Source organism: Protopterus annectens, chromosome 2.part0 (genome assembly GCF_019279795.1).
Source record: "Protopterus annectens isolate FY-2018-M chromosome 2.part0, PAN1.0, whole genome shotgun sequence".
NCBI lineage: Eukaryota > Metazoa > Chordata > Ceratodontiformes > Protopteridae > Protopterus > Protopterus annectens.
Genome location: NC_056728.1, coordinates 594379905 through 594407762, shown reverse-complemented (window position 1 = coordinate 594407762; position 27858 = coordinate 594379905). Strand labels below are relative to the sequence as shown.

At 40.2% G+C, this 27858-nt stretch overlaps 1 protein-coding gene across 1 annotated transcript in view; it reads left to right on the top strand.

Annotated features, from left to right (window-relative positions):
- Positions 1-27858, top strand: part of ELP1 (elongator acetyltransferase complex subunit 1) — a 1639125-nt gene that overhangs the window by 1131017 nt on the left and 480250 nt on the right. The window contains exon 25 of the mRNA XM_044060975.1: positions 9565-9713. Coding sequence (XP_043916910.1) covers positions 9565-9713 — 149 coding nt within the window. The remainder of the gene's footprint in view (positions 1-9564; positions 9714-27858) is intronic.

Here is a 27858-nt window from a genome sequence, read left to right as displayed (position 1 = left end):
CCTCTCCGGCACTTGAATCGAAATGCTTTGCAGCATATCAAGAGAAACATTCATGAAAACTCTATTACAATACATTACTTTTACATGTCACAAACATGACCCAGTAAAATATTCTGTACACGACGGGTTGCAAAAGGCAAGGGGTATGCCTATAGACAACAGTGCAAGATAAAGGTGGAACTGGGCAAAACTAAGATAAAAGTGGTCATTAGTACATCAAGGCCACAATTTCTGTAACAGTGGTACGTCTCTGTACCTACTTTCAAGTGCAAGCCAATCACATAGCCATGAAAATATAAATGTCATTGTGCATGAAATCACAAACAAATCAGAACAGATAATGACAAGGCATGGCAGCACCTTTGAACAGTTTATTTTACACCACATCTGACCTGTCCGTCAGAAGACTGAAACCGCTGTAAACAGCTTCTCCTAAGAAAATATTGCCATTAAATAGGTTCATCGGTTCATACTAGGCTATCTGCCATAGGGCATTTATAAGCCTAGCCAGAGCGTGTTTGGCTTTCGCCACCCATTTTAAATGAATTTTGCTATGACCTTTTTCGAGGTTAGTATACTGTGCCTCTGTCTAACAGTGACACAGAAGTGATACCCGGGGTAAACCTACGATCTCCCATCCACTCATCAAGATTCCTCTTGAAGAGAGTCAATGAGGGACTCTGCCTAACCTGGACTGGGATTGTATTCCAGAGTGAAGGGAGCCTCTGGGTTATGAATCTGTCCCTCCAGCAAGTCCTATTATTTCAGTGCTGAGGTTCAAGTCTCTCGAGCGCGTAGCTCAATGGGATTTGGATTTTCTGAGGTGCAGCATGTCCATTAATTCCGGGTTGGACATGACTTTATACGTCAGGCACAGATTGCCTCTGAGCAGGCGGTATGCCACTGAGTAGAGCTGGAGTTTCTTTAACCAGGCAGCATATGGCATCTGTTTGAGCCCTTTGATCCTCTTGGTGAGGTACGTTTGGGGTCTTTCCAGTTGCTGCAGGTGTCTGGTAAGGTACATCCCAAAAGGGGAATTGTACTCAATTATAGGCCTGCTGAGGGATAAGTAAAGAGGCACGATGACCTCCCCTGATCTAGATGTGAATCCCTTCATGATTAGGTGGGCTATATAAAATGTTTTTCTAACCACTTTGGCCACGTGGTTTTCAAATGAGAGATTGCTATCAACTTGGGTCCCCAGGTCCCTAATTACTTCTTCCGTACTTAATGGATTAACACCTTTGTGGTATTTTGTGGGCACTTTGTTTTTGCCAAAGGGGATGACTACACACTTTTTGGCATTTAGCTTGAGGCCATGGCTCTGGCATCAGTTGTCTGTTTCTTTGAGGCCCTTTTGTAGGATGCTTGTGTCGGCTGGAGAGTCGATTATGGCGCCTAGTTTGCAGTCATCTGTGAACTTGGTCAGCCACAGTCCTTCCATGTTGGCCTGTACCTCCGAGAAATATATACCGAACAAGAGAGGTCCCAGGACTGAGCCTTGTGGGACGCCACTTGTAACTGGTTTGGAGTCTGACATGGCTCCAGCAATTCTAACCATGTGGGTTCTGTCCTTGAGCCAGTTTGCAACCCATCTAGTGACATAGGGGTTTATATTTAAACTGGTGAGCTAATCTATAATGCCCGAGTGGGGTATTGTATCGAAGGCTTTTGTGAGGTCCAGGTAGGCTGTGTGGATGACCTTCCCCTCATCAATGGCCTTGGTGACTGTTTCAAAGAAATCAACCAGGTTTAAGAGGCAGGATCTGCCCTTAACAAAGCCGAACTGGGTAGGATCCAGTGTCTGTAGGTCCCCAGTATCTTTATTTATGAGGTCCATGATGATCCTTTCCATAGCTTTGCAGACCAAGCTAGTCAGGCTTATGGGGCGATAGTTTCCAGGATCCGTTGAGGCACCACCTTTGTGGAGAGGGACCACTGTTGCTGTACGCCACTCTTTGGGTACATATCCTGTAGTAAGGCTGAGATTGAACAGTAGTTTTATGTTTGGGTTTAGCTCTTCTTGGAGTTCGTGTAGGACGCAGCCCGGGACACCGTCTTGTCCCATTGATGCTGTGTTTTTGCTTTGGAGAGGGCGGCTCTTACCTGAGCATCTGAGATGTCAGGGGGACAGCACTCTGCTGGGATAGATATTTGCCCTTTTGGTGGGGATGGGGGGGGGAGTTTGCGCTGAACCTGTCAGCTAGGATATTGGCAATGTCTGTGGGTTCGGTGTATTTTTTGTCATTTTGGACTAATTCTGAGCATATCTGGGAATTCCCACCCAGGTTCCTAACATAACTAAAGAAAGCCTTGTGATTATCCTTAGTGTCCTGTGCAGTTTTTTTCTCGAAGCTGGCCTTAGACGATTTTATGAGTGCCCGTAGTTTTTTGCTAATACTGATCAGAGATGCCTTCCCTTTTTGGGATTTTACTCTATCATGTAGTAGATTCCTCCTTCTATTGTAGAGTTTGTTTATGGCTGGGGTCCACCAGATAGGACGCCTGCCTTTGGAGGATTGGGTCTTAGTTTTATTTGGGATTGCATGATCCATGCATTCCTGAAGGTGTTCATAGAATGTGTTTATAAAGGATTCTGCAGTCTGGGACGTATTTTCCACAGGCCCGGGGGCTTTGAAGGATTCCACCTCGGTTTTGAGGAGTGTGAAATTTGCTTTAGAGAAGTTTTTCACTGTGGTTTTCTGGGCAGGGGGTGGTGTCAGGATGTGAATATCCAGTGAGATTAGTTTATGGTCTGATCTTACCAGTGAGGGATACACTTCTGGTCTGGAGCATAGAGCCCCCATGTTGGTGATGATCAGTTCCAGTATGTTTTCCCCTCTTGTGGGAGTGGTAACAAGTTGTTCCATAGCATTTGAGTTTATAAATTCTAGGAACCTTTGGGCTAGGGTGTTAGAGCTAGAGTAATGCTCCTAGTCTATGTTTGGGTAGTTGAAGTCGCCCAATATAATGGTGTTTGGAGAGACCTTCATATTTTCCAGTGTTCTCAGGAAGGCCGAATGGGGTTCCTGCATTTGGGAGGGTGGTCTGTAGCAGCCTATAAACTGGAAGGCAGTTTTACCCACTGTTAGTTGCACATGGATAGTCTCTAATGCTTCATGCTGTGCCACCAACCTGGAGGTGTGGGTATCTTTGACGAATATTGATACTCTCCCTCCTTTTGTGGTTCGGTCCAAGTTTTGGGACCGAAAAGCATGGTATGAGGTATAACCTGGTAGTGCTGGGGTGCACTCGGGAGCCTTGAATCAGGTTTCTGTTACTGCACAGATATCGATGTTCTCCATGCTAAGGAGAGTTTCGAGTGCGTGCATCTTGAGGTTTAGAGTTCTGGCGTTGAGTAGCATTACTCTTAGTTTCTTATCCCTTGTGATACCTATGGAGGTGGGTTTGTCTTTTGAGCCGTGCCTAAAAAAGGCACTATGGGGGTGGCAAGAGCCTTTGCCAATATCCGAAAGCCCAGGGGAAGATAGGTGCAAGCCGTCCCTAGCGAAGCATCGTGGCTTGTCGAGCATGTCATCCCAGGCTGACAGGCATTGGATCCCCTTTGAATGACACCAATACTTAAGCCAATTGTTGAAATTGATCATCTTGTCTTCATATTGTGGCATCATTCTTGGTGAGGGTAAGATGCTACTCAAGGTCAGGGTCATACCGGCCTGGGCTACATGCTCAGAGAGCTCCTCTATGTCCCTTTTCATGTAGTCCAGGGAGGTACGTCTCTGGTCATTCACACCAGCATGGACAATGACTGAGTCATATTTGTACTTGCCTTGGAGTGACCTGAGTGCTTGTGTTATGTGGCGGATCCTAGTGCCCAACAGGCAGCTCGACATGACCTTCTCCTTGTTCAGCCTGGTGAGTGGGACGTCAGTGTGCCTGACGATAAGAGTCACCTATTACAAGTGTATCAGGTGTGTTGTTTAGCCTTAAGGGCTGTGACTGTTCGGCACACTGGCTTTGTGAGCTATGTGTTGCACGTGTTTTGTTTTGGGGTAGCAGTTGCTTGGGTATCTGCCTTGGAGGTCTCTGCTGCTTAGGCAGTTTTTTATTTAGAGCCTCCGAGTATGTTTTTGTGTGTTTATGTGTTTGGTTTGCTGTTGTGGTAGGTCTGTGTGAGACTGGAATTGTAGTGAGTGTGGTTTCCTTCTCCTCCTGACTGGTTACGCCAGTACTGAGTTGAGAGAGCTTAGCCTCCAGTTTGGCTATATGGTTGCATCTCTCACATGTGTTGGAATTTGTTGGGAGGAGGAGAGGGTTGTCTGTGTACATGAGGCAGTTGTAACATTGCCTCAAGATTCCCAGATTCACCAGCTGGACCAGAGAGGACATTGACAGCTGACCTTTGGACATGCTAAAATAGTATTGGGAATTCCTTTATAATTGAAAAAAAGGGCCAGTGGGGAACAAGGTACTCAAGGGGAGTTTGTGAGGGTGTAGTGCTTTTAATTTTTTAGTGCTGACTTATATAATTGCTTTAGTGAGCAAGTGCCAGGCTTGAGAGTAGGAATAGGGTGTTTATTATGAGAACTAGATCAGTTCTAAGGGAAAAAGTGAAGAGCAGACTTTGTGGAGCTGAGAATGGTTTAAGCCCAATTAAGCGGACCTGCCCGATGCTGCGCTATGCAAAGCTGCGCCAAAGCGGGTTTTATACAGGGGGACTTGAAAGAGCTAGAAATTGGCCAATAGACTACCAGATTCTTGTGCTGGGAACACTGCTCCAGGGATAGATAGGCTGCTCTAAGCTCCCCACTGCCACTGGTGAACAAAGAAGCCTCCCTTTATCCAAGAAAGGAAATGGGCAACACAGGAACTTTCCAAAAGTCCAGAATACAGCAAAGCCTGTATTTGGACTACTCTAGGTCAGGAAAGACGGGAAACAAGGATAATTTTTAAACACATGCTACCACAACATAGTAGAGTTGCCGAAAGTTCATAATGCATTTAAATGCAAAATCGGTGCTGCAATCACCTATTACCTCTACAACAAAACTGCCTTTTCAGTTCGCCATTGGAAACGACCTACTGACCTTTTCACCATACAGTGGAAAAACTGAGTACCTGCTTTTCCTTACTGCAGCTCGACTTAGTATGGAAAAGTTCACTCGGCTGAGGTTCTGTTTACTGGTCCGAAGTTTGATATGTCAGCAACTCGTTTATCCTCCACCAAAGCAATATACATTTTAAAAGACCATAGGGTGCAGTTAAAGTACACATCCCCAAAACATTTAAACGAGGAGTCACCGAGCTTTAAAGCCTTACCTTGATGAGGAACGCAGTTGTAACCGTTAATAAATTTTTGATGCGCAAGAAAAAAAATGTACATGGTTTACAGCTAGCTATAAATGAGAAACAGCACAGTTAGCTTGAAAGTTTACAAGGATGTATTGAATACTTGCAACCACGCCAAGACACGAGTAAGTAGGGCTTCTAACTCGATCAGGGAGGTCACCACTGACCTGTTTGCCTTAGTGCTCCGTTTCAACCCAGGCCGACCATAGACACAGTACTGGCGATTTATGTAAAATATGCAGTGTTACAGCTCTAGATTTCTGTATCTCTGCTACAAATGTAATGAATACATCACAAAATTTTGCGAGCTGTTTCACATGATAGTGCATTTTAATGCATGTATCCGTAAACATTTTAGTGAGCGAACTTTCTGAATAAAATCATACTGCTTGTACAACCTCTGAAAAGTTATGCTTAGCAGCTAATGTAGACAGGATATCAGTTCTCCCAGTCTATAACCGTACAACCACAGCATGAAGAAAATAAAACGGACGGCAGCTGTATAATTAGACAATCTTACCATAATGAAGAATTGGGCAGGCTCGGAGGCGAAAAACCAATGACTCTAGGTTTCAACTTTTTCTTTGGAGACTGTGACACTACCTGAATGGCACAATAAGCAGAGGAATGCAGAAGTAAAGTGCTCACAGTGCAGAAATGCAGAAAAGCAAAGGGAATAACATCTCTAAGATCCTCTATTTATTTGGAAGGAACACAGTTGGGGGTGGGGGGGGTGTTTAAATAGGGGACTTTGATTGGCTAACACTTGTTCCTTGATGAAATGCAACCTAAATCGGCTTGCTGTTGGGAGGAAAATGCAGGGTGGTTTGCAAGCCGATTTTCTCAGTAAAGTTAAACATGAACAACATGAAGCTCCACTCTGAAACTTAAGTTGACAAGGTAACTGACAAAGTTCAGTTACTTTTTCAACTTAAAATTCACTAGTGGAGTTAGAATATGCAAGCAAAGTCACTAGCGCTGGGAGAAGGCACTCGGGTGTAGCCATATGCATTTCCTACCATCTCACAGTGTGCTTGGTGTTAAGCACAGAGGTGCCATGAGACGGTAGTCGGGGTTAATGAGTTAAACTAATACTTTGTTGTGTGTGCACACCCTTAAACTAATACTTTGTTGTGTGTGCACACCCTTAAACTAATACTTTGTTGTGTGTGCACCCCCTTAAACTAATACTTTGTTGAAGCACCTTTTGATTTATTTACAGCATTCAATCTTCTTGGGTAGGAGACTATCAGCATGGCACATCTTGACTGGGCAATATTTGCCCACTCTTACTTGCAAAAGCACTCCAAATCTATCAGATTGCGAGGGCATCTCTTGTGCACAGGCCTCTTCAGGTCACCCCACAGATTTTCTATTGGATTTAGGTGTGGCCTCTGCCTGGGCCATTCCAAAACTTTAATTTTCTTCTGGTGAAGCCATTCTTTTGTTGATTTGGATGTATGCTTGGGGTCATTGTGGTGTTGAAAAGTGAAATTCCTCTTCATCTTCAGATTTCTAGCAAACGCCTGAAGGTTTTGGGCCAAAGGTGACTGAACTGTTCATAATTCCACCTTGACTAAAGCCCAGTTCCAGCTGAAGAAAAACAACCCCAAAGCATGATCCTGCCACCACTTTGCTTCACCGTAGAGATGGTGTTCTTTTGGTGATGCAAAATGTTGTTTTTGCGCCAAACGTACCTTTTGGAATTGTGGCCAGAAAGTTCAACCTTGGTCTCATCAGAGCATAACACATTTTCCCACATGCTTTTGGGAGATGTATTGTTATGCAAATTTTCACCATGCTTGGATGTTTTCCTGTGAAAGAAAAGGCTTTCGTCTTGCAACCCTACCCCATAGTCCAGACATATGGAGAATATGAGAGATTGTTGTCACATGTGGTACACAACCAGTACTTGCCAGAAATTCCTGCAGCTCTTCAGTGTTACGGTAGGTCTCTTGGCAGCCTCCCTCACCAGTTTTCGTCTTGTCTTTTCATCAATTTTGAAGGGATGTCCAGTTCTTTGCAATGTCACTGTTCGCCTATATTTTCTCCACTTTTTGATGACTGTTTTCACTGAGTTGCATGGTATATCCAATGCTGTGGAAATTTTTTTGCACCCTTCTCCTGACTGATGCCTTTTAACAATGAGATCCCTTTGATGCTTTGTAAGCTCTCTGTGAACCATGGCTTTTGCTGTAGCGGGCAACTGAGTAAATGGCAGGAAAATCCTACTAGGACAGCTGAACTTTATTTGAGTTAATTCGAGTCTCTTTAATTGATGGCAGATGTGTAACCATTATTAGTTTAAGGGTGTGCACACTTATGCAACCAGCGTATTGTACATTTTCTTTATTTTTTACTCCTAACAATTTTATTTTTCAATTGAATTGTACAGGTTATAGGTCACATTAAAGGTGGGAAAAGTTTTGAAATTATTTATTGCGGTCTCATTGTTTTGTGTCACAAAAACCTGACATTTTAACAGGAGTGTGTAAACTTTTTATATCTACTGTAGGTCATAATGAAAAAAAAGGAATGGTGACAGCCAAGATCCCCAGGATGCTCTTAGCTTCCATGACTGGCACCAGCTGAATCAGTAAGATCAGGGGGAACAGAGAAGCTATCAGACCTGACATGGTAATGGGGAACTAGGTAAAAAGGCAGTAGGATGATGCAAGGACAAAGAATATACATAGATATATGTATATATATGGCAACGGTACTCTGTCATACATAAGGTACTAGAGGAGGTAGCAGCTCTGCTTTCCAGTGCCTGTCATTTTCACATCTCATCCATACCACTGTAACTTGATCCTCTCTTCCTTAGTGCACTCATTCCAGCCTCCTCTTTCCTCATAGAAATATTAACACCATCTGATTTTGACATGTATACCTTTACTCACCACCTCCATACCATCCTCTGAAGTCCTCAAGCATCTCTATAGAACCTCCCAAGTGCAGATTATCCACACCACCTCCCCACTTCTTTATCACCCATCAGACGTCCCAACCAAACTGCATTAATTTTAATTTTGTAATAAATAAAACCCATTTTGTGTTTGTATACTAAGTGCTGCGCTACCTTTCTCATGCTTAATTTTATAATAAATAAAGTCCATGTTATATGTTACTATGTTCAGTATTGTTTACATTTTGAGGAATCATGCTTGTTTTCATTAACCAAGTTTACTTATGATTCCCCTTGTAAGCTTAAATATAAATGGCACTCAGTTTTGCTAAGTTACTACATTCCACACCGATAGGCTACAGCTGAAGTAATGCAGAACAAATATAATGAACTTTACAGATTGGATACTTGCTGTACCAAGCAAATTTGGATATAGTGGTAGAGGAATTTTCACTGGAAGGGGGATGTGGCAGCACATGGAAGGGAGAAACAGTCAGGAGTAAGGGGGAAAGGGTCGAATGTGAAATAATATGAAAACAAATAATAATGCTTAAAAGTGTATTAACTCATTCACTCCAGTGGAGCTCACGAAGTTTGCACTGTAACTTCCAGTGGGCGGAGCCTAAGCTTTTGACAGGCTCAAATTATGCCCTCTCATTTCAAACAAATATTCCTACTCCTGGAAGCATAGGGATTATGAAAGAAGTATAAATGGCAAACTCTTCAGCACAAACTGTTTTTATAGTGGTAGTATTTTTTAGGTTCTAGGTCTTAAACAAATTTTATAAGTCACAGTAAACACGGTAACTATTACATTAGTAATATTTTGTAAACAACTTACAATATCTCAGCAGTCATTCAAGTTAAACACATACTGTCAGCAGCATTTTATTCATCTATCTATCCAAGAGCTTTCATATGAGGCTAAAGAGTTCTGTCTGTGTGTCTTGGTTGAGATATTTTGAAAAATGTGAACATTGTATCTGTATAAATTAATATAATAAAAAACAATAGTTAGTATCTACTTACCTGAACTAGACAGAGGTCAAATATTAATGCAGTTGAGTTTGCAGTTGTGTAAGCTTTAAGATGATTTTTTTTAAACTTTGTACATAACATGGTTTTAGAATTATTGCTGCAAATATGAACAAGAAACCTGGGGGTGACAGTAGGAGTTAACTGCAGATGCACCTGGTGGCATCACTCGGATGTAATGAGTTTAAGGCCTGATTTTGTTCAAATTGGTTGATTAGACAGGTACCTTTTAAAAGAATGGCACCATTATTGTATTTATTTTTTTCAGATGGAATATAATTTCCATGCATTTTCTCTCCCCAAAAATACAGAAAACCCTCCATCAGATCCAGAGGCTGTCAGTGCTGAAGAGGCCTTGAAATACTTATTATTCCTGGTTGATGTCAATGAACTCTACAACTACTCCTTGGGAACTTATGATTTTGATTTGGTCATCATGGTAGCTGAGAAATCACAGAAGGTTTGTAGTAAAGCTCTGTAAATTTTTTCTACCTGTTTTTTAATGCATATTTTGACTTGCCATGTACTGTCTGTCCTACTGGAGTTCTGGCTGTTCTAGGTTTATAGGTTGCTGCCTCAAGCTTTATAATCTTTTGGCCTTAAAGCTTAAATGGCATCTTTTATAAGTATTTCTTAGCACCTACATGTATACCTAGTTCACTTTTGAAGATGGTTAGAGAATTACGTTTGTTAGTCATTTATGATCGACTTTCTGAAAAAAAAGGTGCTTCAGCAAAGTAGTTTAAGGGAGTGCACATTTATGCAACCAGCATGTTTTACGTTTTTTATATTTTTTCCCCTAACAGATTTGTTTGTTTTTCAATTGAACTGTACAGGTTATAGGTCACATTAAAGGCGGGAAAAGTTTTAAAATGATTTATTTTGATCTCATTTTTTTATATCACAAAAAACTGGCATTTTAACAGGGGTGTATAAACTTTTTATATCCACTGTACTTTAGTGAACAAGAACTAATGCAGAAAGGAAGGAAAGGAAATGAAGTAAAGATCACATGGTTCTTTACCTGAACTCTTCCTCCGTATTGCCCGCACTTCTAGGGAGTCCATCATGCACCAGGAGTTCCTTTGTCTCTTTAGGAAAACTTGGTTTGAGAAATTGTACACGTCTAGAATTTTATCCAGGACAAAGTTGAACCAGTGCTTTTAGATTATCTTAGCCCCTACCGACCCCCAACCATGTTAACCTCCATCATTATGGAAGCTTTAAGAAGGCATGTAGCATTACAGAGATTATAATCTTTCAGCACAAGGTTGATAAGATATTTGTGTTGCCAGAAGGGTTTTTCTTTTTTATGGCAACTGTCAGCACCTTTGGTGGCACTCAGGATTCATGTTCAGAATTACCAGATAAAATGCAAACCTCTAGCAGTTTTCCTGCAGTCAAGTGGTAAAGCAAGGTGGATTACTGGGATAAAAAGCGTTATTCTTTGTTCAACAGGCAGTAGGGTTGTAATAGGCTGAGCTAAACTTCCAGCTATTCTTTAGGAGTCCTCAGTGATACAGGCCAGTATTGTAGGTATTTGTGTATAGTAGATTTAAGATTAAATTTGAGCTTGCTAGATTTAACCTGTATTTAATATGGTAACCCTGAGGTCCTTGTATATTTTGATGGAGATTGATGAGCATATATTTGAGTAGTGCCTCAAAGGTAAACTTGGTTGACGATTTCAGACTTTCCTACAGAGTTTTAGCAAGATATGTGTCTGTTTTGAAGGCTCTCAGCTGGTATTCATAGATAAGAATAAATAAGCCTAGCTGCAGGAGCACAGACAGAAATGTCATTCTATCCTGTGAATTGTACTGTGCCAGCAAGACCCCATACTTACTAGTCAAGAAACAGGAGATGGTAAAGAAGCCACAAAAACACTACCATTTACAGCTTGCTGCTCACCTGTGTGCACAAGAAAAAAGCAACCACTTCTTCCCAGTATTCCAGCCAAGACTGTGCCAGACCACTACCCCGCAACACACACACACACACACACACACACACACACACACACACACACACACACACACACACACACACACACATTGGGGATGAATTGATGAGATGGCAGTGTTTCTCAGTTAATCAGACTGGAGAACCATCACCCAGTAGTTTTGATTGCTTCTGATAATGATGCAGGGATCCATTTCCATTAGTTATACTCCCTGATTCCCCTCCTATCTGAAGTGCATCTACATGAGACTTGAGCAGAAGGACAGAAACAAAATGGAACTGTTGTCAGCAGATCAAAAGGTTAGGGATCACATCTGCGTCCATCTGCTGCTTTATTGTGGCTCTAAATGCCTTAAACAACTTTGCCAAATAAAATAAATCCAGGTATTAATGGTACAATCACATCTTCCACCATTTAAACAGGGAGGTTGTATCTGTGCTATAAACACATTAGATATCTCCCTCTCTCTCTCCACATCCTGATTCATCTAAGAGGCTGTAAGTTTCTGCCTTTTGGCTTCCCTTTAACACTGCTTGTCTTTAGTAAATGGTTATACACCATACCTTCCATGTTTTTGAACAGACGCATCTATGTATGTATTTCCATACTTGGAAGACTATTTTTTTTTTTTTTAACATTTGTTGACCGGGAAAGTCCGACTAGGTTCCACAGATCCTGTTTTCAGCGGAGGCCCGGGGAGAAATGCTCCAGACGCATGTCTTTAGAATGTGGGAGGAAATCGGAGTACCCAGAGGAAACCCATGCGAACGAAGGGAGAACATGCAAACTCCGCACAGAAGGCACCCCGGCCGAGAATCGAACCAGAGAACCTCTTGCTGTGAGGCGACAGCATTAACCGCTGCACCACTGTGCCAGCTAGACTAACGTACATCTGTTCCATTACAGGTCCTACCATCCACTTTGAACACCTCTCTGAGTCTCTTTCAAAAAGTAGGAATTATAGGGATTAGAACAAATCTCACTTTATTCTGGCACTGAAAATTAATGTGGGTTCCACTCTGCTTCAGGTGTTTCTATTCCTGGAAAGGATTCTCTGAATCTGCAGTCACTTTACCACTGGGATTTTCAGAGGTAGTATCAATCAGTTATCTTCAGGGCCTTAGAACTCATGGAGGCAGCCATTATGGCAGTCCCCTTGATGAAATTGCATAAGCACGTCCTACAGGTCCAGTAAAATGAACACATGATTGCAATTGCTATCACTTCCTTATGTGCAATATCACCCAGTATCACCTCTGTTATTGTGTACTTTTCTTTTCATGTGTTAATCATGTAGTAGTCAGTGTTGTCCAGTGTACATTGATGTAGCTGGGGGGGGGGGGCAAGGCGAGAGGGGCGGTCCGCCCTGGGTGACAGTTTTTGAGACTGTCACATATTTAAAAAAAACTGTTTTAGGCGTTCTTCTTCTTTAAAAACATGTCTGTGCATGTGCGTACATTAACGCTCAGACGTCCTGTCCACCCGCACGTGTGCAATTTGGAATTGTGATTAACGGAATTATCTTTTGCTAAGCTGCTACTTCAAGTAAGGGAAGGGAATTGTTGCTGCAAGCTGCTTCAAGTAAGGGGAATTATTCATGGAATGCTGCTTCAAGGAAGGTGTGGGTAAGCTGTTGCTTCAAGTAAGGAAATTATTCATGGAAGGGTGTGGGTGTAAGGGAATTATTCCCAGGGGAGCCAGAATGTTTGCTGCTTCAGGTAAGGTGTGTGTGTGTGTGTGTGTGTGTGTGTGTGTGTGTGTGTGTGTGTGTGTGTGTGTGTGTGTGTGTGTTTTGCTGCTTCGAGTAAGGGGGGGTGTATTTTGCCGCTTCAGGTAAGGGGGGGTGTATTTTGCTGCTTCGGGTAAGGGGGGTGTATTTTGCTGCTTCGGGTAAGGGGGGGTGTATTTTGCTGCTTCAAGTAAGTGTGTGTGTGTGTGTGTGTGTGTGTGTGTGTGTGTGTGTGTGTGTGTGTGTGTGTGTGTGTGTGTGTGTGTGTGTGTGTGTAAAATGCCCCAGTTAAGTATACCTGGTGGTTAATGTTACTCCGGCTCAAACCCTGTACCTTGGGTACAAGAAGCAAGAGCCTGAATTCTCTACCACTACCACCACTTGTGATTCAAGGAATTGAGTCCATAGCTCTCACCTGTCCAGATTTTCACAGAATGTCTGGAATGTTTGGCTCATACTTTTGGTCGGTTCCTCTTAAAATTTGTGGTTTTCTGGCAAATCAGTGAGAACTGAATTCACTAAATGATAGCCACGGCTGTCTTACTATCTTTTAAGAAATGCATGGTAACACAAAACATTTTATTCTAGCAACTTTCTAAGATTATACAAGCAATGTTTAAAATGTGTCCCTGGTTTTGGGCTTTTGTCCCTTCCCTTTGGCTTTTCCCCGATTTCTTGTGCTGCGAAGTTGAGAGATATAGTTGAGTGTCAAGTGGATTTTAACAAGGAGCGGAGAGCTTCAGGGGAAGAGGAGCTTAGTGCTGCTTATGCTAAGTCTGTTTGCATTATTAGTACCACAACAGGTAGTATACTTGCTTTTGATGCAGAAGGCTGTGGGTTCTACTTCCACAGTATGTAAATAGATTGCTGATACTGTACTTTAATGGGAGTGGATGCTGCAGCACTATGAATGTCCTCCTTTGGAAGAGATGCCTAGTAACTATGAACCTGTTATCAGTTTGCCATCCGTTCCCTATTGCACTGTTACTAGCTTATCGTTTTTTTAATGTAACATAGGCAATTTATTCCAGGGCAGCATGCACTTATTTTGTAGAAGAAACAATGAAATATAGCAGCAACCTCTTCATTAGTTACAGGTCTCTTTAATGTGGAGTTATTTAGATGACTTTTACTTCTGCAGAGATTGTGCATATTTACTGATACTGGTGGATTGTAATGACAGGAGTCTGAGTAGACTTTTATGCTGGAAATTTTCTGAATTGGTTAGTTTTGTCATTATTGGTTCATACATTTTGTTTCATTGCTTACTGGAAAAATGTTCAAAATAATAAATTTAAAACATGCTCTAACAAATGTGTTGCATTATAAGGAATGTAATTTAATGCAGTCAGGAAGGTGAATCAAAAACATGTGTTTGCATGGTTCTAAATATGTGTGCAAGGGGCTTATGATTTGAGAACAGCCCAAAGATAAACTTTATCCACCACTGGCCAGATGCATTTTTTGGAGTGTGGGTTTTAATGCTGTCTCAATAAATGTGAATTTTAAGGGCATAGAAGTTTTAATGCTAAGTCTGTTTTCTTTGTGAGACTGTATTGCTTTGTTTAGCAGATGTTTGCTATAAAATTAAAAATAAAAGTTTTAAATAAAATCCAAATAATCATTGTAGAAGTAAAACATAAAGCAATATGTCGTGTTTATTGTAAATGTGAAGAAATAGTCAAGTAATGGGACACTGGAATGGCTGGGGGAGGGGTTGTGTATGGGGAGTCCCATTTGACCATGATTTTTGTGAGGGGGGAGGGGCAGCAAACTTAAGGACAGCCCCGGGCGGCACAGACTCTAGCTGTGCCAGTGTATATAAATAGTATACAGGCATGTGCGTCAGCTACCTAGACACTTGTATAGTTATTGTTTAGTCTTTAATACCTGTCATGTCTGTCTTTTTGTGCTTGTTTGCTTCTGTAAAAGAGCTGACACTCAAAGTTACGTTTAGGTAGCACTTGTGTTTTCTAAATGACAATAAAGTTTCTTTGAATCTTTGATTGCCCAGGCCAGTCTAGTATGCATCTCATTTTCATTTTATATGTAGTAGGACTGCTGTTTTACCCTCCCCCAAACATTAACTTAAGGGTGTGTTTTCTACAAAGAGTGGTGACCCAGTTGATAACCAATGATACTTCCAGATCCCAAAGAAAATGGTGTCTGCAACAAAGAGCTTTACATCTGAATGTTGTGGTGATGTAAGTTGTGCTGAAAAGCTTTTGAGGTCTTTAGTCTTTCTTGAAAGACAGTGGAGCACTTATCAGAACAGATGGCATGGTTTTGTTGTATTATATTCGCAAGTAAAATCACAAAATCGTTTGAGCGTGAGGCCTTGAGACTAACATTAGGCAGCTTAAACAATGGCAGACCCTCCTGGGTGGGTCTGTGTTGTGTTTATTCCTCTCCAGTTTAGTGTTTTTTCATGGGTACTCCTCCACTGAACATAGCAAATGCCCTGTGCCCTTGAACACAGTGATGTACTGCAACAAACTAGAAGATATTGTCTAGCCCTTGATCCTGCTGGGCCTTTTTATGCTGCTGTCACATGTTAGATATTGATGTTCACTGGTGAAAAAGTCCTTATCTAATGCTTAAAGCACTGCCGTTTAATCAGTGAGTGTGTGTGTGTGTGTCCATCAGGTAATGAGCCAGGACCCACACTAGGACTGTCTGGACTGCTTAGGAGTGAAGCTTGACATGAAGCACTGACAAAAGTGCCAGTAATTCAATGTGGTCATGCATGCACAAAGGAGGGGTGAAGCTTCAGGCCTATCTTGGCACCCAGAGAAGAAAGGTTGTTGAGAGCACCTTGTACAATGATTGTAGGGTGGTCCCTGTGCAGTCATAGGCTTTTATAGAACCTTATCAAAAGGTGAAACACAGAGGGTATACAGTTCTCATTTATTGCAGGTATGTCCACCCTTGAGATAACTTTCCTGTATCTGTGATTGACTTTCTTGCCCTTGATTTGTGAGTGCTTGAGCTTTTGTACTATTTTTAGCTTCTGCCTGTTGCAAGGATCTTGGTGAGGTATACTGACTTTGGAAGTTGCATTCCATGGTGTTAGTGCCCATTCCAAAGTTGATTAGTCTAACCATTCCCACAAGTAGCTAGATCCAGTAGAACAGCCCTTTGATGTAACTCTTCAAATCTCATAGCTTTAGCTTTGCAGCTACACTCTTGGCAAATTGCTGTTCTCTTCTGGCTATCACATGGGTTTAGTAGGGTTCATTTACTCAAGTTGAGAAGAATTCATTGAGTTCTCCTATGCTAGTGTCTGAAATTCAGGCCTAGACTTAAGTTAGCTGTCTTAAGGTATAATAAGGGTCTATACCCTCATAGGTGTAGGAGCCCAGCGTCAGGGAGTATTGGTTAATGCCTGCACTATATGCACTGCAGACATCTTAGGTTGTTATATTGCCACTGGCACCTTCCATACCCTGTCCTAGACTTTAGACTTCTTATCTGGGGACATAGTGGCAGAATATTAGGGCCACTGGTTCCCTATGTTAAACTGAAGAAATTGCATGGGGAGCCACTGTCAGATGCCTAGTAAGGATCGCACTGCAGTCATCCAGTAGCTTGTAGAGGGCCTCTAACTTGTGAGCCACAGAAGTGGAATTCTAGAGCTGTTAGGGTATTAAAATTATATCCTTTATGACTGGCTTGATAGAAGCAATGATCCAAGCCTCACCTTCCCTTCTCTTCTGCTTTCTCCAAGTAATCATTATGGTATTACTTGATGGAAGGAATGGGAGGTACAAGGCAGTCCACAATGATCTTCTTGTTCTCCCTTACTTAGAACAATTCATCAGCTTGGAAGATTAGCTGCTGGTAGTCCTATTCATGGACACCCCCATAGCTTCCATGCAGTGAAAACTTCCATGGTTGCAATCCCTAAGTGTGACCGCAAACTGTAAGAAGTCCTCTCTGATCCCATCTCGCTCATTTGCTCTTACAGGGGCAGTATCGGGCACCTTCCAGTACTGTTTATTCATCCAGGCAAAGAGCTCAGAAGTTATGAATTTAGCAACTTGGATGAGAATACACGGCAAGGTCCAAGCTTTAACACTAGCATGATTTCTGGGCTTATGTCCTGTTATAATTTCCAAGATGCCATTTATAGTTCTGAAGATGAAGGTGTCATGTGCTGTGAGGTCTCAGTGAATGTATAGCCACAACTCCTGATAGTGTGCAAGACCTATATTTTAAGCCCCAGGAGTGATGGATAGTTCCAGTTAGGTTACAGGTGAACATCCCTTGCCTTTAGCCAAACCCATTCAAGTTGTGATGGCTGATTGATTCATTTGCAGGGTTACTCTTGCATTGGCTCTGTATTGATTCAGCAGTTGTTGATCTTGAAGAAGCTGCACATCAACTAGCTGAGGATGCGGGTAGTTCTTCTTACTGCCTGGATCTTAGAAGTGTATCTGGGGCATCTCCTTATCCAGTCTGATGGCAAATATAGTATGATTGTCTAAGTAGGTGTGGTAGCAGTTCATCATACCACCTGTGCAGGGAGATAATGCACTTCAATCAAGTGGTCAATGAAAGATCACATCTCAGCAATTCACGTTCCTGATAAAAGGAACACACTGGTTTCTGGATCAAATCTTGGTGAAGTGGGAAACTTAAGAGGGGTCTTTTTGCCATTTATAAGAAAGTGCCTTCCTCCTCCATTTAATGCAGAGCATGGAGGGGCTTATAGTGGATGACTTCTCAGTCAGGTAGTAAAAGTGACTCCTCTACTCCTTGTTGCCATTTCACTGGATGACCCTGTCTCATCTTAAAATTCAAAGAACAAAGACCAAAACTACTACTAGTTGAGTAGTTGGGGTTAAAAGATTTTGGTTTCAGGATTTCAGGTCTATTCCAGCTCTGTTATCAGGAGTATTTGAGACCACTAGGAATCCTTCCACCAGTCAAAGTGGCTTTTCTAAATGTAAGAGGTTCTCCATTTTGAATGGAACAGTTGATACTGTCCAGTTTTGCAGTTAACACTAAAGTATTTCAGGCTCATGCATGATTTAGCCTGTCGTGATGTCGAGCTTCTGAGAAAAAAGTGCCACACTGCAATTGCACAATCATTGATCCACCAAAGAAGGTTCCTTTATAGGTAGTTGATGGTAACAACTAACTATTATGCCTTTCCCTGAAAAGGGCTACATCCAGAGAACAAGCCATTTCTGCAAAGTTTTTGGGTCAGGTACAGAATCTTTCTCAAAGAGGCCATACAGTTTGTCCCATATTTGGAAAAAAGCCAAATGTCTTTGTCCATTCTCTTCTTACTTCAGATGAAGACAGATTTCCTCCCCATTCTGAACCTCAGCAATTATACTGACCACATCTGACACATCTGATTCCTGATGGTTCCTGTTAAGGGTCAGTCAGCTGATTTATGTGGATATGATTGATGCCTTCTGACACATTATTGTCTGCAGCCTGTACAGGAAATTCCTTCAGTTCTGTTTGGATGAGCACTGCTTTCAATACGGAGTACTGCCATTTGTTACTTGCACTCATTCAAACTAAGGTAAGACTGTTGTGGATGACATACATTTTACAGGAAAAGGAACTTCATCGCACTCTAAAAGAACTATCGTATAGGGTCTGTGGACTGTAGACTTCCATGGCTGCAGTTTCTGGGTATCACCATAATCTCTCTGATTGCCATCATCACCTTGGAGCTGAACACTCTTTCATGTTTCTCATTCTTACCTGTTGGGTGGGCCTGGCAAATTCATGCTGCTTGGGTGAGTACACAGCACAGAGTCCCAACTCTCTGTCTCACATTGTGGGCCTGATGGTTACCACAGCATTCACAGTGCCTCTTTTGTGTGTCAGGATGTGTGTGTTACAATGACTTGTAAAGTGTCGGTGGCTCTGGAATCACCACATACTCACATGTCATCTTTTGGAATCAAGACCCTTTTGCCAGGCTCTGGATTGGTAGACACTCTCCAGCAATGGACACCTTATTGTCAAGGAAGGGCCCATCTTAGTTTCCTTTCAATTAAGATAAACTGGTCTTCTTGGAGATGGAAACATCCACATCATCTAGTTAGAGGTGCTTACAATCCTCCTTGCTTTGAAGGCCCTTGAAGCAAAACTGCTTCTGGAGTATCATCTAATTAGACCTATCAGACACTCCAGTAACTAATACAGAGACAGCAGTACCACCTTTACAATCTTTTGTAGCCTGGGAGAGGTATGAACATGCTGCCATATTCCCAAGGCATTCCTTCAGTCTTCTAGAACTGAGAATTCAGGAATTGTATGTGATTCAGACACCTCAGAAATTGGACACCCTGGAAATGAACCCATTTGTTGCATGGAAAAATGTTTTCCCCTTTTTCTTATAAACTGTATTTATCCTTTGTCAACCAGATTAGTCCCACTAGGCTAATGGCATGCTTTCAGGGAAAACCAAAGTGGTATTTATACTACTAGGTGAAATTTGACCAGGGCATTAGGGAATATCCCCTACTCATTAGGAGAGTGCTTGTTCTGTTCCTAGCACAGTGGCGGCTGGAAGAACAGCACTGAAGGAGATCCAAGAAGGTGGATAGCACACAGATGAATGCTGGTGCAGTTTTTGAAGCTCTACAAGTTTCTGAAAAGTTATTTCAGCAGAATTTATATCATTGGAAGCAAACATTCAAAACAGCGATACATGTGTTATTACAACCCTCAAGTCACAAGGGTTTCAGGATATTTTAGGTGAATTGTTGTTGCAGAGCAAGACAGAGAGGGGAAATTTTGTTTTATGGGGTAAATTATGGACAAAATTAATTTGGAAGAATCTGAAGCTATTTTGAAAGAAGATTGCCAGCCAAAAAAAATCATATGTTGAGACTTAAAGAAAATGCAGGGAAAGTGATGAGAGATGAACAGAAGAAACGAAATGTCAGCAGTCAAAAGAAATTTATGATAAGAGTTTAGAACAAAGAAGAAAAAGAAAAGGACAGGTATGACATTTGAGATAATTTAATAGTCCCATTCGGAGTGAAGGCTCAAGAGGTAAGAGCTTTTATTCTTATTCATAAAGACATTATTTTTGAGACTGGTTCTGTTCCAGAACATTTTGTATGAGAAGAAAAAACTGTAATCCGTGGAGTTCTTATATGGTTAAGGCATTTCACATAGAAAAAAGAAAATACATTTGCAATTAAAGCTGAAAAGGAGACTTTGAAGAGACATTTAAGTGCACTTTGTAAAGAAGTTATGGACCTTGCAAAATCTATGATAACACAGGCTTTTGGACTGGGGGAGGGGACTGTTACATTGTACCGCAAACAGAGAAAGAAAAAAGTTGTTCATATCTCTAGTATGGTAAGTGTAGAGGTTAACAGAGATGTTGTGAAATATTTGGGGCAACCAGAAACTTTCTGTGAAAATGACGATCATTTGATAAGTAACTATGATAAGAGGAAATTTATATTTGTGGGCTAACACTCATGATGCAAAAAATCTGAATTAAAATGTTATAAGTATAACAAATTGGGCATTTAAGGATAGATTGTAATGTAGAGAAAAAGGATGGAGACAAAAGTGAGGGCAGTATATGAAGAGAAGAAACATTCCCAATATAAGATAAAGAGGAAGTAGGCAAGCAAGATCAGGCTAGAAATAAAGATAAGGATAAAGCGAAAAATGAAACAGAAGATAATATAGAAGAATGTTCTGAAGTAAGTAATGAGGAAGATGTATATAAAGTGGACAATAGTGAAAGGAAAACAAATTCTATTGGCAAAAGAGTAAGAAACAGAAAATATAGTTTAAAAGTATAAGTTAAAAGACAAAAAGGAAATTGATAATACAAATGAGATGAATACCTCAAATTTACATAGACATAATGGCATCTTTAGAAAGTTTTCAGTAAATGTAAATAGTATCAAAAATAATAGTAGAAGAGTAGGCATCTTAAATTAGTGTAGCAGGTGTGATGTAATAATAATGGATTTTTAACACAAGAGGAGAGAGATTACAAACAAAGCACTTTTGGGGATAAGATACAATATGGAACCTAGAAAAGGAGCTATGTTCAGGCATAGTTGTACTTTGTACAGTGTCAATGAAAATATTGAACATAACACTGGCAATGATGGGAAGATTAATTGTAGGTATCAGATGGCATAATCAGATATATAGAATTATAGCATTGTATGTCTATGCTACAGGTAAAAAAGGACATTTTATTTAATACAGTTTTGGATTGTGTAATAATTACTATGAATATAATATTAACAGAAGATTTTAATTGTGATTTGAGAGGAAAAAATAAGAAATGATAAGGAACATTTTGATGTTATAAAATGTAGCCATTTAAAGATTTGGAATAATAAATTGTGGGCATATATAAGATGGAAATAGATTATTTTACTGTATCACAAGGTTTAAATGTAGCTGAGGGAATGACACTTGTAACAGGCTTTTCAGATCACTCAGCCATATGGATAATATTACAAGAACATAAGGAGTACATCAGATTGGGAAAAAAAACGATAAATGAGAAATTATGGGATGAAAATGGAAAAAAATAAGTATGCGTTTATGAAAAGATCTCATATCCACTAGTGTGTGTTACAAAAACAAGTCTAAGTGGTGGCTATTTTGAAAGAAAAATGTAAAAAAAATTAGAATGGTAGTCAGATGTAAGAAAAGTGGAAAATATACATTATAAAACAATATGTGTGACTGTTTTAAAAGATTTGAAAAGGAAAGATATAGAATATTATGTGACAGGAGAATTTATGAAAAGGATCAAGAGAAAATTAAAGAATTATTTAAGCAAAGATATTTACAAGGTAAAAAGAAGTATCATCTTACTTGAGTAGCATAGTTAGAGAATATTATAATGCGAAAAATGAAAGATGATAGAGGAGAGATTAGACAATCTCGGGAACAAATTATGAATATAATAAGTTATGTAAAGAAAATGTTTCGAGATAGAAAGAAAGAACAGAAAAGAATGATATGTTAAAAATGGACAGAATAAGAAAATAAGGAATTGGAAAATGAGATTTCCATGTAGGAATTAGATGAGGTACTTGGACATTATTGTTTTTATTCCTTTATAGTCAGTTTCAAAATCAGATGGAGTGGGATAACAGTTTTATAAGAATTTTATAGATTGGCAGAAAAATTATTTTTAAAGTTATGAATGAGTGGTTAAATTTCATTTTTATATATAATGTTTTATGCAGTGGTATACTTAAATTTGTATGGAAAAAGGAAGATAAAAATAAAATTGAAAATTGGAGACCTAATAGTATTGAACAAATTAGATCATAAGATTTTTATGAAAATAATTCAGACGAGAATAGAAAGTAAACTGAAAAGTATTATGGGTGATAGCTTAATATAGTTTAAAGGAAAAAGGATGTTGGGAATTATCATTCTCCAAAATAAAAACATGTATTATAACATAAAAACATTATTCTATACACTCCATTGGCCATTATAGTAATGGAAATTGTGGATGATGATATAAACAGGTTTGATGACACCAAAATTATGACAGGAAATTTAAATAAAGCTTTTGATACAGTACAACATGAACTTCTGTGGACAGTTATGGAACAGTATAAAATTAGTAAGAGTTAAGAATGCATGTTCTGCATATAATAAAGTAAGAATTTTAGTGAATGGATGGTTAAGCAAAGAAATAAATGTGAAGAATGGCATAAGCCATGGATGTCCTGTGAGTAGTATATTATTTGTATTAGTTATGAATGTATTAGTCAGGGATGTAAAGTTGCACGAGAGGTGCTAGTTTTATTACTAATGAAGGGAAAAAATTCTAGTCATGTTTGCTTATGCAGATAATAGTATATTAATTATAAGAAAATGTCTGGATGAAATAATTATATGTTATATACATCAGTGTTTTAATAAAATAGGCTTGATTTTTAATAAAGAAAAAAAGTAAAAGACTGGGTGATATAATATAGACAGGAGGAGTATCTTTCTCCATGAAAGAAATCTCTGTGTTTTTGGGGAAAAATTATAAATGAAGAACAATGGAATAGGATACTAGATGAAATAAAGGAGCTTTGTTGTTTTTGGAAAACATACAGTTTATTGTTCAATAAAAAGATTTACTTGATTAATTGTTATACCAGAAAACCATGCATATTTAGCTAGTGTCTATATTTTGCCAATAATCTATGAAAAAGAAATACTACAAGCAGTTTTTTCATTTATATTTTTTATTCAAGATTGAATCCAGTGAAGAGAGGAGTTATATACATAGGCAAGGAAGATGGAGGTTTAGGATTAAAAGACCCCGTTGTTAATGCTGCTGCTTTGAATTTGTATAAAGTTTTGTTTTGGATAAATGATAGAAATGAAAAGTTAGTCAAGGTATAAATGTAAGTGGCACTGGGATATGTTTAAAAAATTCAAAAGAGAAAAAGTATATTTAAATGAAGTAATGAGATGTTATCGAGAAAAAAATATTTTATGGAAAATAAAAAATGATGAAATTGAAAATGAGAAGAAAGTGTAGTATAAAAATACAATCATACAATATTATTATGTTAATTCTTGGGTTGAGCTAGCAAATGAAAAAGTTAAAGATATAAAAGTACGAAAAGTATGGTGTAATAAGCAAGTAGAATGTCAAGATTGTTTATGGAAATTAGTGATTAATAAATTGCCAGTAAAGGGAAATAGGCCATATAAAAATCTGAAAGAGTTTGTGTATATTGTGGTAAAGAAGAAACTACAGAACATGTTTTCTTACAATGTATAAGGGTTTCAGAATTGTGGAAAAATTGTGGAAAGATTTCTTTGAAAATATAAAAGTGGTAAATGAAATAAATATGGATAAGATTATATTTGGATGTAATATTCATAAAAATAGGGAATATGTTAGTAAAACAGATAAAAGATTAATTTATGTTGTGTGGACCATTTGGAATTAAAATCATGTTTAATGGTAAATGGAGACTGAAATCATCTTTCAGCTCGACCAGCAACTTATCTGGAGTAGAGTAGTAGTAGATAAGCTCTACCACCAACTTATATGAAATAGAGTAGTAGTGGATAAGCTCTACCAGCAACTTATCTAGAAGAGAGGAGTAGTGGAAAGCTCTACCAGCAACTTATCTGAAATAGAGGCGTAATGGATAAGCTGTACCAGCAACCTATCTGGATTAGAGGAGTAGTGGATAAGATTGTAACCATCAGCATTTTGCAGTAGTTGTGCAGCTTCTGCAAATTTATGCACCCTGTTTTTTTTTTGTCCCCTGCCCTATAACTATCAGATCTTCTCTGTCTGTCAGCTCATATGTTCCATTCACTGTTGAGTACCAACCAAGAGAAGAGGGAGTCATCATTGAGGCAACCATTAGTAGTGGTCTGCAGCTTTTCTGTTTGTTTTCTCCTTGCTGTACCTGGGTGCATGCTGAGCTAGCCAAAGGGGAAGGGATGTGCAGTGGCCATTTCATGGAGTGTGTCCCCCTCCCTTCTGTAAGGGACATTTCTTTCAAGTAGGCCAGCCCCTCCCCCAGTTGCACAAGCAGTGATCTCCACCATGGCGATCACGCCATCTTGTGCATCTGCAAGTGCATGCAAACTCCACTGTATCCCTGGGAGAGGTAAGAGGGCTATGCCATTTCACTTACCCCCCCCCCCCCTGTTTTTTTCAGTGCTGGGAGCACTGTTTGAACCCTGGCCACCTGGGTCTCAATCAGGGCTCCATTCCTCTGCACCATGGAGTCAGGCAAGATTGATGCATTTCATTGGTCAAAACTGAAAACAATAGAGGACCATGCCTGGATTCTTGAGGCAGTTCTGGGTTAGAGTTGCATTTGTCTGAATGGAAAATTTGCCAGTATGTAATCTGTATTCAGTTAAACAGGAACTTCTTGTTGAGCTGAGAACATGCTTGTTGCAGAACCTCTACATATGTGGGGTATGGTCGGTGAAGATATGAAATGCCTTGTAGATGGCCAAAAATATAGCTGCTGTATGCAGAATTTTGTTACAGTTCTGCTGATTTTGTTACTAAGACTTTTAAGGGCTGTGTTAATGCTGTGAATCAGTATTTTGTTTCGTTTTTGTTTTTTTTTTCTGAACAGGTTATTTTCTGACAGGTGATTCACAAGTTGAAAATCAACAGTCTTTCTGAGCTTTTCTAAAAGTTAACTTAGATTCTTATTGGCCTGTAATTTTCCACCTTTTAAGAATTTCCACATTTGAAAAGGTTTATTATAGCTCATTTAACAAACAAGCAATGAGTAAATAAGTAAATACAATCATGGACACAGTTTTTCGTTTTGTTTGGTGAATAATAGTTTGCTGTTTACCTTTGTAGAAGAAATGTTGCTATCAATGTATTTGACAGAAAGTATATTTTATAACTATGTTTTATCTTGTGTATTTCCTGGAACCAGTTTAAATCCAAAAGTGTGGTGCACCACCAAGTATATGTTGTTTTATACTATTTCTGCATGGAACTCTGCATATAGTCTTAGAATTGTAATAGCAAATGGAATGTGTTTGTGTTGTAATAGCACAAGATGTACGCTACCTCTGCTTGGAAAATTAGAGAAACCATTATAGGTTCATAGGTTCATACTAGGCTATCTGCCCTGGGGCAATTATAAGCCTAGCCCGATTCTGTATGGCTTACGCCACCCCTTGATTTGAGTATACTGTGCCCTTTTTAAGGTTTAGTTTACTGTGCCTCTGTCTAATAGTGACACGGGAGTAATCCCTGGGACAAACCTACGATCCCCCATCCACTTATCGAGATTCTTCTTGAAGAGATTCAGTGAGGTGCTCTGCCTCACATGAACTGGAATTCTATTCCAGAGCGAAACGAGCCTCTGGGTTATGAACCTGTCCCTCCAGCAAGTTCTATTTATTTCTGTGCTGAGGTTCAAGTCCCTTGAGCGTGTGGCTCTAAGGGATTTAGATTTACTGAGGTGGAGCATGTCCATTAATTCTGGATTTGACATAGCTTTGTATGTCAGGCATAGATCGCCTCGAAGTAGGCGGTATGCAACTGAGTAGAGCTGGAGTTTTTTTAACCGAGCAGCATATGGCATCTGTTTGAGACCCTTGATCCTCTTGGTGAGAAACTTTTGGGGTCTTTCTAATTGCTGCAGGTGTCTGGTATGGTACATCCCAAAAGGGGCATTGTATTCTATGATGGGCCTGATGAGGGATGAATAAAGGGGCACGATTACCTCTCTTGATCTAGATGTGAAACCCTTCGTGATGAGGTGGGCTATGTAGAAGGTCTTTCTAACCACTTTGGCAATGTGGTTTTCAAAGGAGAGATTGCTATCAACTTGGGTCCCCAGGTCCCTAATAACTTTCTCTGTACTTAATGGGTTTCCGCCTATGTGGTAATTTGTGGGCACATTGTTTTTGCCAAAGGGTATGACTATACATTTTTTGGCATTTAGCTTTAAACCATGGCGCTGGCACCAGTTATCTGTCTCTGTGAGACCTTTTTGAAGGATGTTTGTGTCTGCTGGAGAGTTGATTATGGCGCCCAGTTTGCAGTCGTCTGCGAACTTGGTGAGCCATAGTCCTCCCACGTTTGCCTAGTGTCTGTAGGTCCCCAATGTCTTTGTTTATGAGCTCCATGATGATCCTCTCCATAGCCTTGCAGACTAAGCTAGTCAGGCTTATGGGGCGATAGTTTCCATGGTCCGTAGAGGCTCCAACTTTGTGGAGTGGGACCACTGTTGCTGTACGCCATTCTGTGGGCACATATCCTGTAGTGAGGCTGAGATTGTATAGCTGTTTTATTTGAGGGATTAGTTCCTCTTGTAGTTCATGTAGGACGCAACCTGGGATGCCATCTGGTCCCATGGAAGCAGTGTTTTTTGCTTTGGAGAGGGCAGCCTTCACCTGAGCATCTGAGATGTTTGGGAGGCAGCCCTCTGCCGGGATAGATACTTGCTCTTTTGGGGGAGGGTAGAAGTTTGCACTGAACCTGTCTGCCAGGATATTTGCGATGTCTGTGGGTTCAGTGTATTTTTTGTCGTTTAGAATCAACCCAGAACAAGTCTGGGAGTTGCATCCCAGGTTTCTAACATAACTGAAAAAGCCTTATGATTGTCTTTGGTGTCCTGTGCAATTTTTCTCTCAAGCTGGCCTTGGAGGATTTTATGAGGGATCGTAATTTTTGCTAGTACTGATCAGAGATGCCTTCCCTATTAGGGATTTTGCTCTATCATGTAGTAGCTTCCTCCTTTTGTTGTACAGTTTATTTATGGCAGGGGTCCACCAGACTGGACGCCTGCCTTTGGATGATTGGGTCTTGGTTTTGTTTGGGATAGCATGATCCATGCATTCCTGGAGATGTCCGTAGAATGCATTTATATAGGATTCTGCAGTTTGGGCTGTAGTTTCCACTGGCCCTGGGGCCTTGAAGGATTCCACTTCAGTTTTGAGAAGTGAGAAGTTCGCTTTTGAGAAGTTTTTCACTGTGGTTTTCTGGGCTGGGGGTGGGGTCGGGATGTGGACATCCAGTGAAATTAATTTATGGTCTGATCTTACCAATGAGGGATATACTTCTGGTGTGGAGCATAGAGTCCCCATGTTGGTAATGATCAGGTCTAGTATGTTGTCCCCTCTTGTGGGAGTGGTGACTAGTTGTTCCATAGCATTTGAGTTTATAATTTCCAGGAATCTTTGGGCTAAGGTGCTGGGGCTTGAGTAGTGCTTCCAGTCAAGGTTTGGGTAGTTGAAGTCACCCAATATAATGGTGTTCGGAGAGATCTTCATGTTCTCCAATGTTTTCAGGAAAGCCGAATGGGATTCCTGACTTTGAGAGGGTGGTCTGTAGGATGCTATAAACTGAAAAGCAGTCTTGCCCACTGTTAGTTGCACATGGATGGTCTCCGATACTTCGTACAATGCCACTAACCTGGAGGTGTGGAT